Here is a 19,651-nt window from a genome sequence, read left to right on the forward strand (position 1 = left end):
TGGAAGGATTACATCTCTCAGCTGGCTTGGGAACAACTTGGAGAGTGTGTGGATGAACTGGAGGAGGTAGCCAGGGGATGGCTGCTGACATTGCTGTGGATGGATCTGATCTGATATCACCCAGTTCTGAAGTTCTAATCTCAGAGTTTCGTGGAAACCTTCGTCTCCAGATGAGAAAAGATGTTATGTCCATGTAGCTGGGCTGCCTCTGTGTCCACTGTAGAGCCCATACATCCAGGAGCGCCGAAGGCAAACGGAAAAAAAAGCTCAGTTTATTCAGATGTGCCCAAATAGAGCAGCTAATAGCAAAAAAGTCACCACAATAATGACTGGGGCAGCAGTCAATACTCATTTTGGTATATTTGAATCAACACAGCCGAGATATCAGTCAGATGAGCTGTTTCTTTCTGCACTCTACCTGAAAGCTGAGTCGTATGTTCTGAAAACTACTTCACTGTTTTATTAAATCCCTTCACAGACCACACATGAACATTCCCTTCTCTTCTCCTTTAGATTGGAGGCCAGTAATGTAAATTCCCATAATGACGGAGCCAGGAAGGAAAACAAAACTGGCCAAAATGAGCTCTCAGGTGACCAGAGGGAGAGCTGGATCAAAACTGCTCCGCTGCGGTATGAATGTGTCGATGAAAGCAGCTGATAACAGCTTCTCCACCATCATCAACCTGACAACTGAGTAAAGGAGCAAAGTTAAATGAGGTGGAGAGGCCAACGGGTGGTAGGAGGCAGTGCAGGGGGTGGAGGGCAATTAAACAAAATCGGCATCAAAGCAACAAATTGACAATTTACTGTCTGGTTTTAAAAAAGCATCATAGTTACAATTTAAAATAATAGCATGTGTTTCTAATCTGCAGCTATTTTAGTCTCTTACGCCACAATAAATAATAATTCTATTGCAAGAACAAAAAAAAAATCAAGTGTTTTATTATTAGAGCTTTTAAAAAGTTTCCCCTAAATAAGTGAGCAACATGTTCACAGCCATCTGAAGCTGTTCACATCAGACATTTGTGACCTGCTGTGCTGTCACAGTGCAGGGAGGCTGGAGGTGGTCGACATCCAAGGACAGGTTGTTCATCATGTGTAGAAAATCCATCAGCTGGGGAAAACATCAAGCTTTACATCCTTGGATGGACAGGCTGAGGCTGTTTAGTGAACAGATAGGTCCAGCTGTCCTTACGTAAGACATTGGAGCTCTACTTAAGAGCTACTTGAGGCTCTACCTGTGAATTACTGTGTGTGCATTTGGATGAATGACAAACACATTACAGAGCTCTCTGGTGACCCAGTACGGTTGCTGGTCCTATAAAAGTGCATTCTAATGGGCATTATCACCTTTATCTCATCCATAGGTTTGCATTTTGGCCACTGCTTTTGGAAGCGACCATATGTGCAAAATGGCTTAATTAGGAATCTGCACCTTCGTCTTTGAAGCTCTGCCTCGAGTTTCCACATTTCACAGGCAAACTGACAAGAGAAGAGAGCATAGAGAGATGTTTTTGTCTCTCCAGCTGGTTTAACCTTCGCTCTTACTCTTGTCTGTACTATCCATAAAATTCAGTCACTGTTATGAAGGGGAAAACATGGGAATCTGTTAGGATTGTGGAACTGCAGATCACAACATTATTTCAGCATTAGGAGAAATGTATGGCCCTTTATGTGGTTGATGAGACTAGAAAAGTGCCATATAACTGCAGTCTGTTTACCCTATTTAGCTAATTCCAGCCGTCTTTAAATAGCCAACTTGTGGCCTAAATCTAAGCACACTTGATCAGAGAACACAAAAACCTGACCTGATAGTCAGATAGTGAGGAGCCATATAAGGCTTTTTCATTCTCCAATTTAGCATTTCCCCAAGTTTTTATCTTCTCCTGCTCTGTTTATTTAACTTTCCCGAGAGAGGAAGTGTGTTTTTACCACTGAAGATGACGAGGGTAATGATGATGAGGCATGTTTGTTGAAGGCTGGGTGGTTCTTTAAAGCTGAGATTTTCTCCCTCAGCAAAACATTTTATTTGAATCCTACTGAACTATTATTCACTCATCTCAGGACTTTATGAAAAACACAATATTTCACAACTCTACTCTATATGTCACTGCTCCAAGAGAAATGTTGGATTGTTTGAGACCAGTCTAGTCATTTGTGTTATGTTTTAAGTTATTTAACACTTATTCAAGCCAAGAGTGGCTTAACTCGCAAAGTCTAGACTAAATTCTTTCAGCACAAGTCCAAGTTTACTTTTAAGCTATTCAAGGATAGATGATGTCATGCATCTTATCTTTCTACTTCTTGTTTTTGCTGCATCCTTTTCTATTGTCTCTTGTATGTCCCCTCATTGGGTCTCTTTCTGTGATGTTATAGTCATGTCCTTACAGTATAATGTGGCTTAAGTTGACTACTGTGATTCATCACGTAGATGAAATTGAATTCTCTCTCAGGTTTGTTAGAGTCAAGTAGCAAGTCATGCAAAACAATTCAAATGCATAAGTCCAATTTCAATTTTCAGTCATTTATAACTCCTTAAAGAGTCTTTTTCTCAAACTGGTCAAATATCACAATGACACCAGAAATCCTTCATATGAAGCTGTTTCTCCACTTGCACTGCAACTTTGAACTCTTCTACGACTTTCCTGACGGAGGTGCATGTGAGAACTCAGATGTCCAACACAATCTGATCAGACTATAACTGGTCTTTAATCTGCCAGCTCTGTAAAAAGAAGTCCATGACCTGTCACATTGCATTAGCTCAGCTAGTATTCTAGGACATTTAGTAGTAGCAGCAGTGAAAGGAAGTCTCACTGGGGTTTGACCATCCAGTTGAAAATGTTTGGACATCACAAAGGCTTACAGGTTATGGTTCTGCAGATGTTTGGGGTGCCATAGTCATCGTTGTGACTGATACGGTTTGTGTGACCAAAGTGAGAGTTATGTCTACTTCCGTGGCACAAAATTAGGCATGTTTTCAGTAGGTGCTGGACTCCACCAAGGTTCTGCCTCGTTTCCAAGATCTGACGATCTATCCTGTGCACCTAGTTAGTCAGGGGTTCATCCTACAGCAAGATAATGACCCAAACCACAGGTCCAAGCTATGCCAGAACTACCTCAGCAAAAAAGAACAAGATGGTGAGCTTGGAAACATGGAGAGTCCAGCACAGTCTCCAGACTTAAACCGCATCGAATTGTTATGTGAAAGCAAAGCAACCTACAAGTGCCACATTTATAGGAACACTGATTCTGAACACTTGATTTCTATTGGTCTATAAATTAATTCCATGATTTCTTTTTTAACTAAAATTTGCTTATTTGCACTGTAGTTTCATTTCAGAGTGCAATGAGACATTAAACTGCACAACTTCCAATAAAAAATGGAAAAATTGGGGCTTTCTAAAACTTTAGACCGGTAGTGTCTAAATGAACAACTGGAAAAAAAACCCAACCTGATTCTCTCAAAGTTGCTCAAAGCTCATGTGAGAAAAGTCTGACAAGTCGATCCTTGCATCATTCCAAACAAGTCCAAGTCGGCCTCGCCTCTGCAAGCTGTTCCTCAAACAACAGCCTCCCTTCAAAGCTTTAAAGTTGCTTTTACATAACTGAGACCAAGCTGCCACCACGAAGAGGCCCGATAATGAAATATTCAGAGTGTGTGCGGCAGTGCAGTGTCTCGCAGTGTGCATGGAAGTGTTTGTGTTTATAATGCGAGTGTGTCTGCTTCCTTTTGCGTGCGTGTTTATACTGCTGATGCCTTTAACCCAGGTTAGATGTCATTTCCTCTCTTCAGGCCGGCCAAATCCTTTAATTTCTGACACAAGCACGCACACACAAAAGATAAATACTTCTCATTCTCGCTCTGCCTCGCACACACACGGACACTGTAATCATTCGCTTATCTTTCAGCTACACACGCACACTCAAAATTGCACTGATATTTTTGTGAGGATCTTCGCTGACATATTACATCCCCTTGCCCCATAAACAAATTCTTAACTCTCAAAACACCCTTTGAAGGCTTGTCCCAAAGTTTGGACCGTCCCAAACATCCTGACTTGATGAATTTGGCTCTCACAAAGATAGATGTACCCACACACTTAACTTTCTGAGTGTGGAGCTGTAGGGAGGGAAAGGGCTGTGCTGTTTCACAAATTGCATGCAGACTTTTTGCATCAAGTGTCAGCCCCCCCTGCCTCCTCTTCTACCTCCTCCTCCTCCTCCTCCTTCCTTACTTTGCTGAACTCTTAAGTGAAGCACACCCTCCGCATGAGCCGTGACAGAGTGAACGCTGCCCGCATGGATTAGAAACTGTCCAGAAACACAGGTTTCTCACTGGGAATATGTGACTGTCGAACGTGTGGAATATGGCTCAGCACACGACGGTAAAATCTCAGCTGCGGAGATCTTTCAGCGAGCATGTCAAAGACTCCACCAACAAGGCTTGGGATGTCTTCTGGAGGGGTGTGAGGGAGAGGCGGCTGTGGGGTGAGTTGGGATTCGATGTGGGTGAAGATTATTTAGCTGGAAAAAAGCGGTTTATGCAAGGTTGCAGAAGTGTTTTGGTAAAAGTGTTCTGTGCAACTCAGCATGGTGAAGGAAACTGATGTTAGGGAAGGGAGGTATAGTTAAAAGCATTCGTCTGTTTCCAGTTGAGATGCTGTGCAGAAGGTGAATTAAATCAAAATGCAGTGGTTTGCAAATCAGCTGAACCCTAAAGTCCAATCGCAAAGTTTTAAATTGGCAATGTCATTGTTTTTCTGCTCATCGTGAATTCAAAGCAAGGAATGTATTTCAAAAAAGTTGGATTAGGAGCAACAAAAGAGTGAAAATTTCATGCTTAAAAGCATAAAACACCTGGTGGAACATGCTGCTTTTCACTGAAGTTCACTGGCAACAAGTCAGGAGAATGAGTGGGTATAAAAGGAGCCTCCCAGGAGGCGATGGGGATGGTTTCAGCTCTCTGTGGAAGAGTGTGTGGTGAAGAAGTTCAGTAAGTTAAGTTCCACTGATGCTAAATGAAGCATAACATCCAGGCTTTGTTTTATTTAGGCAGAGTTGTGCTTAATTCAGCAACATCGTCATTAAACAGTCAGCAGCACTGGCCTTTATCAGTCCAGACCACGAATCACCATGTGAAAACAGAGTCATCTGCAGATGTTTCTGGAAATTCCAGTGCATCTCTGAAGCAGTTGTGATTCACACACTCTTCATTTACAGAGGCAGTGCTGAGGTGAGTCAGAACCCAGTTTGATGGGAGATGTGATCAGAAAGCCTTACCTGACTGGCATTTGGCCAATCCCACACTCAGTCACCTTCTCATACACCTGTCTGGACTAGTTGGTGTTTTTAGGTCAGTCTGTTCACTCTTTACCCAAAGAAAGCCTGCTAGGAGCAGTCTTTGAAGCTCTTTTGTGAGCTGAGTGGTTTCAGGCCTGCTGATAATAGAAAGTGACTGGATTTGCATCAGAAGTTAGGGAGGGTGGTCTCTGCTTGTGCAGCTACCTTTGGAAAAACCCTGAAAAGTATTCCAGTGTTCATCAAACTCGTCTTTGGTGATATAAACTGAGGTGTCGAGACTCATCAAATGTTGTCTTTATGGGTGCAAAGTCCTGTTGGGTTCCCTTGCTCATGCGTTTCTGTGGTGTGGATTCTTTACCTTGTTTTTTATTTTGGAGGATGCCGTTGCGGGGACACAAATCTGGTGAGTGGTCCAGACTGTGAGTGAAGACTGTCTGTGTAGGCAAAATCGAGTAAAACTCGGGATATCACATTGGAGGATGAATTCATGGTGCACAACGAACAACAAGAGACTGTTGAGCTGGTTCGTTATCTCACTCCTCACCTGATGCCCTGGCTTCAGGTTTGGATACTGTGATCTCTACAACTGAAAACTACTAAGAACTCCTCGGTTGTAGCTGAACAGCCAATCTGTTATCGTAAGCCTGGAAAAATCTCTTTCTAGATGACAAAACAAGGTTCGTTAAAGAAAAGTTAAACTAAAATTGTGCACGAGTTTTGCAAATTGAAATAACAGATAATATGTACACCATAAATTTAAGCAAGAGCTGCAAGAACGTATGATACAGAAGGCGTTGTAAGTTAGTTGCTCTGGCCTTTCCTCATCTTCGAGTAACTTTGCTGGTGTCTTCAATCGAGGTATTTCAATTATTTCTGTTTGGTTCATGCAGAGACACACTACGTGTTGTTCTGGGGCTCTGACTCCTGTGAATTTTGTGAATTTTGAGCAACTGACACTTTATTTCCAGCATGCTGGTGAATTTGAATCAGCATCAGATTATGGCAGAAGTGTATTACTGGGACTAAAGAACGGCAAGTCCTGAAGATCTGAAGCATCGTTGTCCCGCTGGTTATCGTTTTCAAACGCATGTGTGCTAAATGCTGGCATCATGAAATCTACACCTTTGCCTTTAAAAGCTATGAATAATAAAATCCATGGACTGTATCATAACATGGTGGTCAGCTGCTGCTTCCTGCTGCCCATCATAGACAGTCCCATGAAGCCACTAGCATGCGAGCTGCAGCTGTGACTGATTGTGGTTTCACGTCTCATTGAAGCTGAGTGTTTTCCCGCGCTGCGAGGCAAACTCGCCGGGTGATACTCGGGGTGCTAAACGGAGCTCTCGGTTTTCGAGGAATCCCAGCGTGGCGTCCGCAGTGAGAACTTGGAAGCTCTCTCTCCATCTGAGAGATCAGGGGCAGCATTTCAGCGCTCTTAACACAAAGCAGGTTTTAATGGATCCGTGAGCCCGCGGAGAAAATATCACGCGGTCGAGCTGAAGCTGGGTTGGTCTTATTTTCCTGGAGGCCGTTTGTGTGTGGGCTTGTTAGGTGAGCCTGTGACTAAAAGGTTAATTCACTGAAGTAGCTGGGAAAATGTCAAGGTGACCCCCGAGCGTGACTCTTCGCCTCCACCTGCTGCGCCCTGTGTGCTCCACTCTCAGGTGTAAATGTGAATGTAAAGCAGGATGCTGTGAAATACCAGCGCTGGCAAAAAAGGGAGCTTCAAAGGACTTTCAGTGCTAAAGTGAGAAGTTGAGAATGGAATAATATTTTCTGCTGTGTGCATATGGATGGATTATGAAACCGAGCTCCTCCGGGCAAGACCTCCACACTGCAGAAAAGACAAAGCAGCTCATGCATTGTGTCTTTTTGTCTCCAGCTCTGTGTCTTGCAGGTGTTTTGTGAGTCCTGCTGGTGATTTGACATCTGTTTGCAGTGTTTTCCGTGGACATTTTTTTTCCATCCTTCAGTAATTTTCTGCCTTTTGTTGTTATTCATCTTTGATGATATCATTTCATTTTTGGTCATTTCCTGTCCTATTTTGGTTATTTTTGTATTTCTTTCTGGGCTGTTGTGCAGGTAAAGTCCAATTTTCAGTTATTTTCACATACTAATTAATTCCGACCTGTCGCGTATGCTTTATGTACTCACAGCATTTAATTTAAGCTGCCAAACTGAGAAGAAAGTTGATGAGTCAGCTAATTTTGGTAGCTCGTTACCCGGTCTCATAGCCTACAGAGATTTTGATGCTTTCTGCATAATCATTGGATGTTTCTCTTTTCATTGGTGCTCATTACTCTCAATAGTGTAGTGGTTTAAACGTTACCTGGACAAACAAAGGGTTGCTGGTTCGATTCTATCCAGAGGTTGTGTGTCAGAAAGAGCCAAAAGACAGTTGTAAAACTCTTCTGAATCAAACATGTAGATCTGCGCTCTGTGAAGGAAGCAGGAAATGTAGCTTTTCATTATTTCTTAATGGTATTTTATAAACAATGGTAACCCAGGGATGTCTTTGTGAGAAGGAAACGCCACCAAAATAAAAGTACCAGCTGTTTCTTTCTAAGCTTTCACACCAGCACCAGGCTGACACTTTTCTATCAAAGCGAATGGTAGAAAAGTGAAACCGTGAAGCAGTTTTCATATGTTGGTTTCACAGGATTATATTCATACTGGCTCAAAAAGATTTTTTTTCAATAGGAGCAAAAAATGGAAATGCTTTTGAGGATCACAAATTCTTCAAACTGATCCATTGTTAGCGTTATTTAAATTTTGTACGTAGCATTTGGAAAGAACACTTTCATGTGGGCGTGCTTTGGAGCCCTGATTGGATTTTTTATACATGTCCTCATTGTGACTTTGTACAGAGCCCCGCAAGGGACATAGGAGAAAAAAAAATTAAGATGAACTTTTGCGCAAATGTTTTTGCCGCATCCTTCAGAGGGCGCCAGCTCGAAGCCGACCGGGAGGTCGAAGCACGATGTGCCGGGAGTGCGGCGTTCCCCCCAGCTGTAGTGGGCCTCGACCTAAAGTTAGCTTCGAGATGGTGGGTAACAGACGTCTCCGAAAACATCTGAGCACTTTTACAAATATGTGATGTCTTGATAAACCGAGCAGATACTTGAAGTTTACACAGCTACATTCACGCCTGAAAATAGCATCAACGTTTATTTTGTAACCCAGAAAACATAAGATTAAAACTAACTAGCTGCCGCCATTGTTAGAAATGACTTGGCTGGGCCGCGCTATGAATTCTGGGATAGGTTGGGTCACGAAGGATACACCGACTCAGCCTTCAAATGCGACCTGCGAAGGATGCAGTGTATTTTGCGAGATCATGCAAAAGTTCATCTTAATTTTTTTGTCTCCCATGTCCTTGGCGGGGCTCCGTAACTGTGCAATTCTAACTTTTGTGCAAAATCAGAGACAATCAGAAACAATTAACATATAAAACACCAGCTTGCCTCTACTAAAACACATATTGTGTGAGTTTTCCTGAATCTGAACACCACATTAATGTGGCGCCACAGAACTGCCACATTAATCGGAAACACACAAGATTGAAATATACACACATTCCCATTGACCCCAGTCTCCTGTCATAACATGTAACTGTGGCCTCATTTTGGAAGAAGTGGAGGAATGAAACAGTGTGTGTTGATCCAAACAGCGGGGAGTTCGATATGTTACAGATCAGCAGGCTGCAGAGGACGAGGCCGGTCTCTGAGCTCAGAAGCTTTTAATGACAACGCTGCAAGAGCTACCTGCAGGTCTTCAAATGAACGTGAAAGTTGAGTAATCCTAGTGATGCATATTAACACCAGTGTGTGTGTGTGTGTGTGTGTGTTCTGACAGCTGGTTTGGGTTTTCTAGTGAGAACAGATACCTGGCTCCAGCTGTGTGTACACTTACATCAGTGTGTGTGTGTGTGTTTCTGGATCAGATCAACAAATGACGGTAGAAGGGTTGTGCTCACTGATTGGCTGAGAGAGAGATTATGTAATGCTGTGGTTCAGATCCCTGTAGCACACATATTCACACACAGCTGAGAGAAAAGCAGCTACAAAAAGTTTGGGTAATGGCTCAGTCACAGGGTATAGGAACATAAGACGGCAGCCTTCTGGTGATGAGAGAGAAAATCTGAGTTTGCCTGGTGACCAGAGGTGGAAAGAGTACTAAAATATTTTACTCAAGTAAAAGTACTATTACTTTGCTGAAATTTTACTCAAGTACAAGTAAAATTACCTGTCTAAAAATGTACTCAAGTAAAAGTAAAAAGTAGCTCATTTAAAATGTACTCAGAGTAAAAGTTACATAGTTACTTTTCTGTCAGCAGGAGGACAGCCGTTTCTGAGTAGTGCAAAAAAAGACAGTGGATATAAATCTCAAAGTAGTTCTTTTTTAGTGAAAAGAAAAACTTTACGAATTAAAGTGCAGTGGCAGTTAAACTGCAAGTCTATACATGAAAATGGATAATGGTCACCAAACCAATCAAGCAAACTGTCAGGTATCACAGTGTTTTCAATACAAAACCATATCATTCTTTCACATGAGAATGTGTTCTAAACTGTCAAATAAGAGAACAAGTCCTGAACTGAACGGCAGCTGCTTTAAAAATGTTTTTTAATTTTTTAAACTTGGCCCTGCCCTACTGTACCTCTAGATTAAAGTTCCTTTGTATCCATCCTAGAGTGTTACTCTCTGAACTTCCTGTTAATTTTGAGAAGCAGTTGATTTTCAAAGTTAGTAGAGTTCATCCTTGTTCACTTTGCAGTGAACAGCAGTCCAGCACAGCTAAAGAGACGCTCGCAGGCAGCTGAGGCAGGCAGGCAGTGTTAAGTTTGAGAGAAAGTTTTTTGACGTCCCTAATAAGACATCAATGCATTACATAGCTACCGCTGGTAAATTATACCAATATACCTCGCGTTTTTTTTTTTATTGGACAGTAACAGGCTAGTTAACGGGAGGTTGCAAGTGCTAATTAACAAGTAACACAAGTCAGCTGTCTTTGACTAATCTAAGGTAAGTGAGCGCTCTGTTATTCTTTTGCCTGCAGTGTGAACATATGTGGGTTAAGTAAGAAAGTAGCCGCTTCTGTCTTTAATTTAACTATTTTTTTAAATAAATTATTATTATTAACAAACAGGAAAAACGTAGGTAAACACATTTTCTTTTGGCAATTTACCAACCCAGTAAAAAAAATGTAAGTTGCGTGGACAACAACGTGCCCGATTACAGCAAGTTGCTATACCAACCAACGTTATCTGTGTTCTTCGCAGATGTCTTAACGTAATGTGATTAATTTGAACACAGCCTTTTTGCTACCATAACGGTACGAGTTGTATTTAACTTACCTCTACATGCTTGCGCAGGTTTGATGTGGAATTTTTAAAAGCTGCTAACTCGGTCTCTCTGGGCAAACACAGCTTACACTGCATAATAAAGCTGTTGCCTTTCTTGCACTTGAAGCCGAAATGGTCCCTTAAATACGGCCAGGGGTTCACATCCGTTTCTTCGAGTTCAGGGTCAGCAGAATTCGACTTCTTTTTTCACTGGATCCGTAACACCGATGTCAGACTCCATCTTTAACGTGACCTTAGCGCCAATTTGTTCTACTACCCATCATTCCCTGCAGTATTTCCGAAGCACAATGTTTTTTTTTATTTTTAATTTACTCAGTAACGGGTGTGATTGAAAACGTAGCGAACTACAATACTTTTTAAAAAATATACTTAAGTAAAAGTAAAATTACAGACTTGAAAAATTACTTTAAAAAGTACAAATACACAAAAAAAACTACTCAATTACAGTAACGCAAGTAAATGTAATTCGTTACTTTCCACCTCTGCTGGTGACTGTATCGTGTATCGAGTTGTTTGTACACTGTTCAGGGGAACTGAACCCTACAGATACCATACATGATATTTAGAATAGAATAGAATAGAATAGAATAGAATAGAATAGAATTCAACTTTATTGTCATTGCACATGCACAGGTACAGGGCAACGAAATGCAGTTTGCATCCATCCAGAAGTGCTTTAGTGATATAGATATATTACAATATATATTAGCAATAATATAGATATGTAAGTATATTACAGAAATGGGTCTATTATGGTATGTTATAATGTACACGGTATGAAGTATGTTGTGAATATTCTATAACTATAGGTATGTACAGGCTGTAGTGAGTACAAGCTATGAACAGGATATGAAGAGGATATAAATATGAAAAACTATACAGAATATGAAATAAATAACTTTACAGAAATCTGAGATATACAGTTATACAGAAATGGGAACTATGCAAGTTGTAAACAGTTGTAGGGTTAAAAATTATTGTATGTACAGAATGATTATTTACACAGAGCTATACAGTAGTGCAGTTAAGATAAATTAGATATGTGGATAATTTCTACAGTATCTATATAAAGTGCTAGTGGTTGTGAGTGGTGGTTCAGTCCATGTTATTATTGTGTGTTTGAGGGTACAGTTGTCCATTGTGGGTGTGTGTATGTTCAGTCCATGTGTTAACGTGGGTCAGATGTCAGGAGGCAGAGTTCAGGAGTCTGACAGCTGTGGGGAAGAAGCTGTTCCGGTACCTGGTGGTCTTAGTCCAGAGGCTCCTGTAGCGCCTCCCAGAGGGCAGGAGGGTGAAGAGTCCATGTGATGGGTGACTGGGGTCTCTGATGATTTTCCCAGCCCTTTTCAGACACCGCTTCCTGTAGATGTCTTTTATGGCAGGAAGTGGTGCTCCGGCGATGCGCTGGGCAGTTTTCACGACCCTCTGCAACGCCTTCCGGTCCGAGGCAGAGCAGTTCCCGTGCCAGACTGTTATACAGTTGGTCAGGATGCTCTCGATGGTGCAACGATAGAAGTTCACCAGGATGTCTGAGGACAGGTGGTTCTTCCTCAGAGTCCTCAAGAAGAAGAGGCGCTGGTGAGCCTTCTTGACCAGCTTGGAGCAGTTGGTCGTCCAGGTGAGATCCTCGGAGATGTGGACTCCCAGGAACTTGAAGCTGCTCACACGCTCCACAGCCGTCCCCTTAATGTGAATGTTTAAGCTGTTACTCTAGTGACAGGAAGTGATTGTTATTTTCTTCTTTTATAACCAAACTGTCACTGAACTGAACCAGGTTTGTGTCTCTCCTGAGGAGTGACAACTGTGGTGTAGTGTGAACACAACCCTCGAGAATCACCTCTAATTTTCATTCCTGCCTCTCGTTTTGTCCTCTGGTTTTCTTTTGTTGCTCTCAGTCTCTGAGCCTCTCCACCACGGCAGCCATTCTTCATCAGCCTGTCCCAATATTTAGAATAAAAAAAATTTGTCATAATTCAAATCCCAAATATGGCTGTCCATTGAAACCTTGCAGGCAGCATGACTCCAAACAGTCTGTGTCATAAGCTTTCTGTAAACTCTTCTGCACCGATATGAAAGCATGAGAATATCCAGAAACTCACAACAGGTGCAGGTGCCTGCAGATTCATGTCCATGGAGAATTTGAGTGCTCTTATAATCGTGTGGATTCAACTCATCTTCTGTATTTTATGCAAACATTACGATTAAAAGAACATGATGAGTAACTGCTGTATTATAGGCAAAACCATTATATTTAGCTCAACCTAATCTAGTTGCTTTTACTACTTAAACTTAACCAGAGAACATATCTTGGATTAATAATATCTCCCACCTCCACCAACCCCTCCAACCTCTAAATTTCTTTTAAAATTGTAAATCACTAAATATAAGAGTGAAAATTGTCATGATGGACACGGAAAAGGTGGCACAGCAACACAAATTAACGAATTTGAGGTTCTGACTACTGCCTATAGACTAGATCTGTCCACACACCAATCATTTTAATTCAATTCAATGTCAATTAAATTTAAGTTAGTCCGACTAATTTTCCTGCCAAGCAAAATTAGCAAGCTTCCTTTTTTCCATCTTATCTAAATTTTGCCAAAGCTGAAATATTTTCACTTGAACAAATGCTCATTTGCCATGTTCGCATCATTTGAGACAACCTAATTACATACAGCACCACACAAAACGCTTTGCTTTAGATTTGGTGAAATTTTGGCTCTCTATGACATCATAGAGATCCAAAAGTGTAAAAAAAAATGTGTAAAGCTGCTGTTTAGAGGACTTATTATTTGTATATGTTTGTTTTGGGTGGGGTTTTTTGGCCATGTTTAATTTGTATATGACAGAAAATAAGAACAATTCTAAAAGGTCCAGTTGAGAGTTTAGGTTTTGTCGTCATTTCCATGTTTTCACTGTGGGCGGCTTAATCAGTATTTGAAGACAGACGTGAGAAATGCTTGATGGATTACTAATTCTCCCCACAAAGCGCTCTTTTAATTTTGGCTTGCTCACTTTGGGATCAATTTGCCACCAATAGAGTTGTACTGATGGAGAAAAAAATAATCACAAAAAAGCGTAAATTTCCGTCCTTGCATTTTTTTCTTTCCGATGAAGCCGTAGAAGCTTCTGCTCTCCATTTGCATAAACAGACAGCAAATTATACAGTGATTTTACAGTTAAATAGCCTTGCATAATGAAGTGGTTCTTGAGGATAAAGATGATTAAAACTGAAAATGAGAAAGCAGAGAGTCACCGAGGCTCTGAGCCAAAAGTGATGGGGGAATCGATGTGAAGGCTGGTGTTTGTTCTGCGATCAGAGACGGGCCAAACTAAACAGCCGAGTGGGGAAAACTGGGGTGAGAACCTGGGTGACACGCACACACCGAAACAAAACACAAACTTCCCCTTCATGTCTCTGCAGGCTTGACAGTAAGAGGATAACACACACAGGGCGACACACACTCTTTATAATCAGCTTTCAGACACACACACACACAGAGTTTTGTTTTTTGCTGCTTGTGTGGTAAATGGATCTGTTTTGGGGCAAAAGGAGCAGCATGACTGCAGAAAAAGGGCATGTGTGTTTCATCATCTGTCTCTGAGCGGCGGCAGGACGTGAGGAAGAGCGTGTGTGATGGAACGAACTGCAGGGTTTAAAACACAGGAGACAAAGAAATAACAAACACACTGTACTCTCCCACAGTTTGAAGGCTCAGTCATGGCAGCACTGCTGACACACAAAACAGTGGACACAAATCAGTCCTTACCCTCGACGAGGTCCGTGCCCTCCCGGCTCAACCCAGAGCTGTTGTCATCTAAGTTCACGCAGTTCTTTGGTTAATCGTCCATGGGGCATCACACACCGAATCATTATTTTAAATAAAAGAGACAAAAAAAGCTTAATGATTTATCAGTTTGCATCCTGTTTGATCTACAGCAGCCTTTCTTAAAATCAAGAGTGCTGCGACCCACACAAAAACCTGAAAATCCCACACGGCCCACTGAATCTTAAATCTACATCTAATCAACATAAATGAGAGTTTATTTAAGTTAAAAAATGTTATTCAAAAATTATAAACAACGTAGGCTGTTTTAAGGCCAGTGTGTGTGACCCACCACGGGGAAGCAAACATCAGTATTAGATCAGTAAATTTAGGTCCAAGTAATGAGCAGCATCACAAACTGACCACTTCTATTACCAGTCTGAATTCACGTTTATATTAAAATAAATGCACACATTTATATAAATGCAACTGCACATCCTCATTTCAAACTGAATTTCTGTTATTACTGCGACCCACCTGCAGTACCTTCACAGCCCACCAGGGGGGCTACCACTTCACTAAGGTTTAGCGCACCTGTCGATACATTTAAGAAACCAAGAAAAAAGAATGAGGCTGCCAGCGTCTCACATTTACATTGAAGGTGGTTTTTGAGCGTCTTGACGCTCCTGATTTATTACAATCTGCCTGACCGAGCGTCTTCAACGTTTGATAAGACGCTCTCTGTAACATGCTGCAGTTCTGTCTCCTTTATTTTCAACCATGACTCTTGTTCTCTCCAGCTTTTTGTTGACTGTTGTCATGTGCAACACATATATGAACTTTAAAAAACCCACAGTGTAGCTACAGCCGACAACCTCACTGAGATTTCACTGTGGACTGTCATAGTGAGTAATCAACATATTTGTAACTAATATCGTGCTGAAGATGTGCATGAATTTGGACCATTTTCAGACCCTCAGTATTAACTTTTATTTTTTGGAACAATTTAATCGTGACCTTAAGTTGTTCCTCTCCTAAGGTGTTTATATCAGCCTAATTATAGCAGTGTAGCTAGCTAGCATGTAGGAGACCAGTATATGCCAAGTAGCCAGACTTCGCTAGCTGTCCAAACATTGCTGATATTTGTGGGGCAAGATGTCAATTTCATGTTTGCACCTTGTTAAACTCTAATCATAATGTATAACTTTTTATGCACCTACCAGTGAGAGTGCAGGTAGCTGCTTGGTGTGTACAGTGTTAGGTGCATGGAGTATGAGGGTGAAGTCAAAGTAGTGAGAAGTCTTAGCTGCAACTGTGTCAGGGAAGAGCTATGCTCACCGCAGAGACAAAGAAATCTCTTTGAGATTGTTCGCTTTCATAAACGCATCGGATGTCTGTCGTCATCGCTGCCTGGGTTTCATCAGTGGTATTACCTCATCCTCAATGCCTTCCTTCACTCCGTCTTTTTTCCTTTCCCCTCGCTCTGCTTTGCTCTTTTCCTCTCCATGTGCTGCCTCCGCTCTTCTCCTCTTTCCTCTGTTTGCCGTCACTCCGGCTGCATTCACACGACGGACTCTGGAGAGTACAGAGCTGTGTCTGTGTGTGTTCGATGGGCTTTTTGCCATTCAGATGGAGCCTACGCTACACTTAAAAAACCTTTCCAGATGTGCAGTGGGGGCACAAAAACTCCAGCTGGAATAAAAGAGTAAAGGATTCAGATTTCAGGTTTCTCGACTCCAACATCCACAAAGAGAATATTTGAAAATTGTCTTATTTACTGATAGGTTTCCCATCTGCAATTTTCCCCTCACAGTTCATGAATATTTTAGCGTATGAAGCCCTCCGAATCATTTTTATCAGAAATTGTTTGATTTATGAAGATGCAATCTTCATGTGGGGGAAGATGAGAATAAGGAGGAGGCAGGTCTTCCTGTTCAGAATGAGAATGATGGACTTTCTACTTAAAGCTGAAAAGAAAATGTCAGGAGAGGCAACAAAGTGGTCGAGTTTGCGGAGCTATTCAGGGAGCCTGTTAACACCGCCATCGACCGCATCTTCTTCTGTGAGTTAAACCTAATGGTTTCAGGGCCAATCACAGAGAGTTTGTGTTTTTAAACCTTTAAGTTAGTCCAATGAATGACTGATGAGTCGGTGAAGAAAAAGCAGGAAATTCAAGAGTTGGGAGTTTACTTTTGACTCGTCACACAAAAAAGCAGCAAAGATGGACGATTTTTCAGTCGCTCGGCTCTGCATTAGGGAGGAGGACGGCTCAGCGTGGCAGCAAGCGCCGTACCACCTGGTTTAGTTACTTATTTCAAAGGTTTGGATCGAAATGCTTCATGAGCCGATTCATATTCAGCCCATGTTGGATGCAGAGGAATGAAATTTTCATGCGCTACGTCCATCAACGCTCGCATCAAGTAGCAGCTTGACTGCGGTTAAATTCCAAAATTAAGTAATTTCCCTGAAAACAGTATGCACTGGTCTGATTGCAATGCACCACTCTGTTGATTTCTATTAGGACCTAATAAAAATCAAATGAATGAGCTACTGGAAGCTAGAAAACTCAATAAAAACATCCTCGCAGTATTTTAGGTGGCTGCAGTCTGGCTCCTAATGAAGAGATTCAACGTTGAATTTGAAGGTTCAAATTTACTGCCCTGAATTCATATGTCAGTCTTATAAAAACTAAAAATCATCATAGCAATGACCTTGACATGTTGTGTACTGACTTTAATCAAAAACCACTCTCTCTCGTTTGCAGCCTCTCACACCTTCAGCTTGAGTTCAGCCAATAGGATCAAAACTCTTCACTCTGTTTCCGCACCATGAAGAAAAACCTGTTCCCATTAAAAGCCACGTTTTCAAAGTTCGATGGTTACAGTGCTCAAACCTCTTTAACCAGCTTTTTAAACACTGAAACATGATGGCATACAGAAAATTAGATTTTCAAATTAAGATTAATTATTAAATTGAAAACCCACAATTTGGAACCAGTAGTCTGAATATTTCAAATAAATGTTTTCTCTAACCCTATAATTCACCTGTCATCATATCTTGTGACCTGTTTCTTTCCTTCTGGGATATTTTAAGGACTAAAATGTGCGCTGCTGTAAGGTGGTACCAGCATTCCTGGAGGTAGCACAGCTGGTATTTTCCCCATTTTCCTGCCACAGATTTCAGTGTCGAGAGATTAAATGAAATGTTCCCTTCCATCTGTGCTCAACCTTTTAGTGTTTTTGTTGCTTTGCTTTATCTCTCAGAAATGACAAATCACTCTAATGCTCCTGTCATAACAACACGTACTGCTGCAAACTCAACACTGCAACCATATTTTTAATGCATGAGGTATCAAACATAGAGCACAGTTAAAGTTAAAGCAAAAATTCTGACAAAGCTAGAGAAGCCAATCGACTGCTTTGTGGGTCATACATGGTTAAGAGGCCAGTTCGTGTCTCCATCATCATCTAACTATTTTTCAATCAAGACTAAACATCAAGAAAAGATGGTCAGCTGGTTGTTTTAAATGGAGAAAACTTGACAAAGTGCCTTTTGGTAAACTTTTAAAGGTCCTAATACCGATTGAAAATTATTAGAAAGCAGATCAAACATCCAGGATACCACTGCTTGTGTTGGACTGAGAAGTAAAGGAAAGTCAGGCACGGGTTAAAGTCCAACAAAAAAAGGTTTTTCTATTTAACCCAGAAAACAAACTTGGTTAAATTATACTAAAGATCTAAATCTTGGGCCCATAAAAGAGGTCAAAGTAACAGAACTCTACTCAAAAGTTGGTAACAAACAAACTGACGTACCTAAATAAGACTTAAACTTAAATACAGCCCACAAAAAGGGGTAGAATGCACAAAAACGTAGCTGAAACTAACATAACAAATTCTATTTCCCCCCCATGATCCAGAGTTGTGGTATGACCCAGTTTACAGGTCTCCATATAGCCTTGCTCCGCCCCTTTTTCCACCTATTAGCTCATCAACCCAGAGACTGGGAGCAGCTGCCACTGAGAAAACAAAGAAAAATTAAATAATACACTAAAACTAACTAAAATCTATGCACTTATTTTATGTGATCGTATAAGTAAGTTAATTATAAACCAAAACCAGTTTGTATTTCCCTGTAAGTTAAATCCTATATTTAAAGAGAAAAATATAAGTGTTGTGTTATGTATAAGTCTATTGTAGCACTGTGATGTTTGACAGATATTACCCAATATGTGTGGCTGTAACTGCAGCCATCACACCCTGGCTAGAGAAAAGAGCAGTGGAAAGTAATTTTGATGTGTTATGATGTAAATAGTTTGGTCGCCTTTTTGATTTAAATAAAGATGTGGGCCAATTAGATCATTTGTTATTATGTAACCTGGCCAATCAGCAATGATTTCCCAGCAACCCTTGCTGTTGACATTGGTCCGACGAGGTCCGTGGCGGGAGGGCACGAACCTCGTCAAGTGTGGAAAATCTAACTGGTTAGAAGGAAAATGTCAGAAGTGGCAGGACAGAAAGTCAGCTAGCCACTAAGCTAACAGCTACAGTAGAGAAAAACCCATAAGCTGTGTCCCAAAACCTAGGCCGCATCCTTCGGAAAACCCGTCCTTCGCGGTCTACGTGGGTCGGGTCCTTCTAAGACCCAGAAGGCCGGAAGAGCGAGGCTGTGAAGCGGGACGGTCTAGCCTTCAGATTTGCGTCACCAGCTGTCTTGGTGGAGTTTAATAAACTCAGACATCTGCTCCTCCCTAAAATATAACAGGACACTGGAGCAAATTCTCGACCATCGCACACTTCTGTTTGATCAGTTGTCTGCTTGACGTTTATTCAGCTGTGTGAAAACTATAACTTTACTCTCAGCCAAACCGATTTACTCAGGAACAAATAAAACACTGATAAAAGCCAAACAACAACAAGTCTGACACAGACCAGAAAACTGTACTATGCAAATTATGCAAATTATGCCACAAACCGGCCCCCATCTCGGACTCAAACACGGAAAACCTTTTCGACCATCTACACGAGAGAGTTTACAGTTGAGAAGCAAAACAGAGCCGTCAGGCACTCAAAATAGACCTTAGACTCAAACGTTAGAACAGGCTTTCACCCGCAGCACGCCGTGTAATAAATACTCACAAAGAAAACGGCGGCCGTTACAAATGTGTCTAAAAATGTATCGTTTCATGCATCGGTCAAAACACTCGACTGCAGGTACACAACG

At 41.4% G+C, this 19,651-nt stretch overlaps 1 protein-coding gene and 1 long non-coding RNA gene across 3 annotated transcripts in view; one reads left to right on the forward strand and one right to left on the reverse strand.

Moving 5' to 3' along the window:
• The first annotated feature begins 4,134 nt into the window (after positions 1–4,134).
• LOC146379654 (rho GTPase-activating protein 7) overlaps positions 4,135–19,651 on the forward strand; it is a 110,294-nt gene continuing 94,777 nt past the window's right edge. The window contains exon 1 of one of the 2 annotated variants that reach the window (XM_084940970.1): positions 4,135–4,488. In XM_084940970.1, coding sequence (XP_084797096.1) covers positions 4,368–4,488 — 121 coding nt within the window. In that variant the 5' untranslated portion in view covers positions 4,135–4,367. The remainder of the gene's footprint in view (positions 4,489–19,651) is intronic. The other variant, XM_084940969.1, reaches the window with a different exon arrangement.
• Positions 12,509–16,078, reverse strand: LOC146379655 (uncharacterized). The gene is made up of 3 exons (XR_014801450.1): positions 15,865–16,078; positions 14,435–14,498; positions 12,509–12,599 (listed from the first exon to the last, which is right to left on the reverse strand). It is a non-coding gene; the product is annotated as an uncharacterized LOC146379655 (long non-coding RNA).

The sequence above is a fragment of the Perissodus microlepis genome, chromosome 10 (assembly GCF_051167445.1).
Source record: "Perissodus microlepis isolate ML-2025 ecotype Zambia chromosome 10, ASM5116744v1, whole genome shotgun sequence".
Lineage (NCBI taxonomy): Eukaryota > Metazoa > Chordata > Actinopteri > Cichliformes > Cichlidae > Perissodus > Perissodus microlepis.